Source organism: Egretta garzetta, unplaced genomic scaffold (assembly GCF_000687185.1).
Source record: "Egretta garzetta isolate BGI_Z169 unplaced genomic scaffold, ASM68718v1 scaffold187, whole genome shotgun sequence".
Taxonomy (NCBI): Eukaryota; Metazoa; Chordata; class Aves; order Pelecaniformes; family Ardeidae; genus Egretta; species Egretta garzetta.
The window spans coordinates 1,568,934-1,573,695 of NW_009260342.1; the positions used below are offsets into that span (position 1 = coordinate 1,568,934).

Genomic DNA, 4,762 nt, shown 5'->3' on the forward strand with positions numbered 1-4,762 from the left:
GTGGTGGGGCGGGGGGAAGCCTCAGCTGGACGTTGTTAAAGATGGTACAGCTGTATTAGAATACAGGCATAAGTGAACGCAAAAGGGCATACCCTGGCCATTTTTTCCAGCAATAGTAGACATGTTTGAGCTCACGTGAAACTGGTAGGCAAAATATAAAGTAGAAAAAAGCTGTGGTTTTAAAAGCCCGGTAACACTAGGAGCATATTTATAGCAGATTGTATAGAATAGAATATATAGAATAGAAGTTCTGGTTTTCCTGCTGCCGCTGCCCATTTTCCCACAGTGCTTCAGAAAGACTGTTCATGAAAGCCGGATTTTTGGATCTGTGCCATCTAATCTGAATAAATCACTTGTGTACAATAACATGGCACTTCTGTTACCTAGCCTTGCAGAATAAAAAGAAAACCCTGCTGGAATTACACCACATATAGTTCCTAGTTAGTGTGCAAGATGTTCTACACGGAGACAACAGTGTACTGTCACCCTTTCTAGACGCAGCTCCAGATTAGATCCTTTCTGTGAGAACTTGCATGCAAAATGGGAGAGGGCAGTGCTGGGGGACAGAACATAGGCAGGCATTGCATTTTTTCTTTTTTATTTTCTTGGTGGCAAGGGAACGGTACAGCAGCCTCCAATCTGATCAAGGAGTATGGCAAGTGGAAGCTGGAGTAGAAGTTGAACACGCTGGGCCCTTTTTTGGAGATAGGCAAAGTCAGGGCACCTTGCTTGTTACGCACCAATGGAATGGCCGCTCATCCAAACAGCAGCCTGGTTTCTGAAGGAGGCGATGCCTTTTTCATCTGCCTCAAGAAGGTGAAACAGGCACTGAGCAAACTCACTAGAAGTGTTTTTTGGAGGGGAAGATTATGAGAGACTGTGACTGGATAAGAAACTCGCCCTTCCCTTTGCTACCTCGCTGTGCCAGTAGGCTCTCAGTGAGGTTATGGACTAGCAAGGCGGAGAGGGGCCCGGTCTGATCCCTCGGTGTCACCAGCTGGCAGAGGGGGCTGCTGCTGGCTTGTGAAAGCTTCAAACCCTCGGGGCTGGAAAGGCATGGTCCTTGATCACACTTGATCAAATGATTTATCACCCGCAGTGGAAATTCTTGGAAAAAAACAGTAGCAAAACAGTAGCATTAACGATTAGTCTTTTAATCTGATGCTTTTTTCTTCTGAAGCACTGTTAGCTGCTTGGGCAAGCAGGGTCATCGGCAAACCTTAACTGCTTCGGCGTCAACCAGTTCATGGGGGAAGCTCAGTTGTCCTTGCCCTCTCACGGGTACCTGAGCAGAGGAGGAAACTGATGAAAGGTTCAGAACAGACGCACCAGAGGAGCCCAAGCGTTTGCTGGGTTCTGCAGCAATCAATCCCTTTGAGTCGCGCTTGGAAGATTTCTCTTAGTCTGTGATTCGTTTGGCAAAAGGGATATAGCAGTGGCTAGGAAAGACAAGGTCTTTTTTTATGTGAGATTTATGGAGCAGAGTTGGAACCTGGCTCTTCTGTTTGAAGAGTTAAATGGCTGCTAGGAAGCAGCAGGAACCTGGGCTTCTTGCGCGTGGTTACATCATCACCGCAAGACGCTTTCCAGGATTTGCTCTTTTGCCTTGCGGTCAGGTGCGGCACCCGATACCGCTCTGATGTGCAGGGACAGCCTTGTTCTGGGAGCACGTTCTGGTTTTGCCTGCTCGGGGCAGCGCCTCGTGGGCGCTGTGGCTGCAGAGGCTGGCGCTTGGCCCTCCCGGACCGAGCAGGGGCTAGGTCTGGCCAAACTCTCTCCTTGGAGCAGCGGAGCTGCAAAGAGTACTAGCCCGGTTGCTATTGCAAGTGACATCTCCGCTGTGTTAAATTACAGGTCATAAATGGGGATGAGATAATTCCAACAGGCAAGTAAACCCAATCAGTTCTCTAGCTGAGCAGCACCCAGTCCCGGCCCAGTGCACTGTCCTCCTACCCATTCCAGCTCCTCCTGCTCCCTCTGCCCGATGCGTGTGTGTTAAGAGACACGTTTGTGAGATGGAATTTGCCTTTGAGTGAGAAGATGCCTCTAGTCACCAAGCTCATGCTTTCCAGGTTGATTTTTTCCAAGTGTGGATTTCCAGCTGTTTTGCAAACTGGCACAGTGAGCACTCCTCGGTGCCAGAAAATAACCAGCCTTTCATTTTTAACTCTTCGGAAAGCTCTATCCTTCAGAAAGACATTTTAATTTTGAATTATATATCCCAGGTGAAATTTAGTTGGAGGAGGAGGAGGAGCTTTAACTTGCTGAAGAAGGCATTTCTGCGAAGGCAGTTGTGTTTTGCAGGATTTATTTCAGCATGGGAGGAAAGGCTCTAAGGGCTTTACCTCCTCCGTTGTCCGTTCTCCTTGCTTACATTGACTGGATCAGGGCAAGTGTCAGGGTTGATTTCTCGTGCCGCCTCCTCCTCCATTTGCTCTGCTATAGAGAGCTCCATCTTTTCGGGGCTATAATACAAGCAGTACTTTAAATTCTGCTTTGTTTTTGCACCCTAACGCTTACCCCTGTGGGGGAAGCCCACTGAGAAAAGCAAACGTTACCTGATTGCTGATGTAGCACAGAGATCAAAGTCTCAAGGGGCTGTTGTAGTGCTTCAGTCTCCTGAGCAGTGTGTCTGAACTACCCCTTCATGTTTGTGCCTCCTGTGCATCATTTTTGCCTTCCATTTTGTTTCTCAATGGGCCGGACTGGAAAGAGTTCCTGCGTGCAGCTTTTTTTTCATTCGAGTAAATTGGACGTTTTTCCTTCTCGAAGAAGAAAAAAGCCAAACAGCTGGTAGCATGGAGAGCATATTTACCTTTTGCCGTCTCTGTTGCTGATTTGTGTGGCTGCATTTTTTTTTTTTTTTTTTTTTTTTGAGGGAAGATGAAAATTGTCATTTCAAATTGTGCCACCAACTCTTTGGCTTGACCCTCCAGTGCTTTATCCCACTGCAGATAATCCAGCTGTTAGCAGGCTGGGCTTTGTGGATGGATTTTTTATTTTTTATAAATTCGGTACACACCCTTTAGCTTTCTGCTGAAAGTGGAGGCTAGCGCTTGCTGTGCTAGAAGAATAAACTCCCCCTCCACCCACGCTGCCCTCTTCCCCTTCACCTCAAATAACCTCTTAGTTTTAGCTTCTGGCTGCTTCTTCTCTATGTTGCTATTGCACCCTCACTCCTGCTGGTGACTGCAGGCTGCCATTATCTGCTGCTTTTTTTTTTAATTTATTTATTTATTTCAAGCATACCATGACTTTATTCTGAGCACACTCCATCCAAAACACAGAGACGATGGCCGTTAGATACCACTTGCACTCTTCTCTGCCAGATGAAACCTCTGCCACTTTTTTTTTTCTGCTGCCTGTTTCTGTTTTTTCTAACATATTTTAAAAAAAAATTAAATTGGCTATTGTTGTTACTAACATCAGTACCCTTCCCCCCTCCCCCAACCTCCCCCATGGCAAAATACTGCATTTCCATCGGCCTCGGTTGGAGGCTGGCTGGCTCACGCCGCTGTGACGGGATCAATTCACCGATGTAACCGTGACTCGCTGTCACCTTCCATCGTGCAAAAAGGCTGGGAGGGGCCAGACTGGCCCACGAAAAGCCCGTGGCACGCAGGGGCCGCGTTACCCCGAGAAAACAGATAAAGCCCCACGTCCCATCTTACCAGAGAATGTTGGCCAAGCTGCCTCTGCCTAGAAATCACCTGAAGACACTGTCACAGCCCCGGGTCCTGGAAGTTCCCCGTGAAGCAGGCTCGTGGGGCAAAGGCATTTTTGTTTGTAAGAAGGAGCTCTGACTTTGCGGGGTGTTTGTTGCAGGAGAAGCGGATCGTGTCCCTGGACTCCGCCAACACGCGGCTGATGAGTGCCCTGACGCAGGTGAAGGAGCGCTACAGCATGCAAGTCCGCAATGGCATCTCCCCCACCAACCCCACCAAGCTTTCCATCACGGAGAATGGTGAATTCAAAAACAGCAGCTGCTAACTGGGCAGATGCTGCCGACCATCTCCCCAGGAGAAGGGCAAGAGGGAGCAGACTCGAGAAACCTTCAAAATAAGCCCCCCTTCCCCTTACAGGTTTACATGATGCTGCTAATAAAATGGAAAAGAGAAAGAACTCTGAAAGGTGGGCTTTAATTCCCCACTCAAGGCCAGGAGAACCGGGCTCCCAAGAACAAGTCCTTCCATATCACTGTGTAAATAGAGGGAGCTCTTGGGTCATGTACAGAAAATGCCGATGTAATATACCAAAAGGAAGTGAATACTGTAGATTTTTTTAATTATTGCTATTTTTATTATTATTATTATTATTATTATTATTATTATTATTTTCTCTTGTTGAAAGCACTGCAGTCCTTGGAGGAAGAAGAGGGGAGTGTGAGTGCATGTATGTTGTGGGTGAGAGAGATGAGCAGTGGGTTATGCTAGACAGCAGCTGTATATATTGGGCTGACTGCTACAAGTACATGCGTGGAGTGAAACAGGAGTGAAATGAATTCTGTAAGAAAACTCATCTGCTGGTTTTATTCCCCTCTTCTCTAGCTGTTCTTTAACTGAATGCAAGCTCGATAGCAAATATCTTAGCAAGAAAATCGGCTCTTGCTGGATCCCGTGCCTACTTTCCGTAGGGCTCTGGCAAAAAAAGCTTTCAGTCTTTCTGAACAAGGTAAAAAACTTGGAGCAGCAAGCTCATTTCCTTGCATTTGCACACAGCCAGGCTTCCCATCAGACAGACAGAGGGAATCTGCAGTTTTTCA

The 4,762-nt window shown here is 47.2% G+C and overlaps 1 protein-coding gene across 1 annotated transcript in view; it reads left to right on the top strand.

The window, feature by feature from the left end:
- Positions 1-4,112, top strand: part of RASAL2 (RAS protein activator like 2) — a 124,402-nt gene extending 120,290 nt beyond the window's left edge. The window contains 1 exon segment of the mRNA XM_035898065.1: positions 3,826-4,112. Coding sequence (XP_035753958.1) covers positions 3,826-3,990 — 165 coding nt within the window. The 3' untranslated portion in view covers positions 3,991-4,112.
- The last annotated feature ends 650 nt before the right edge of the window (positions 4,113-4,762 follow it).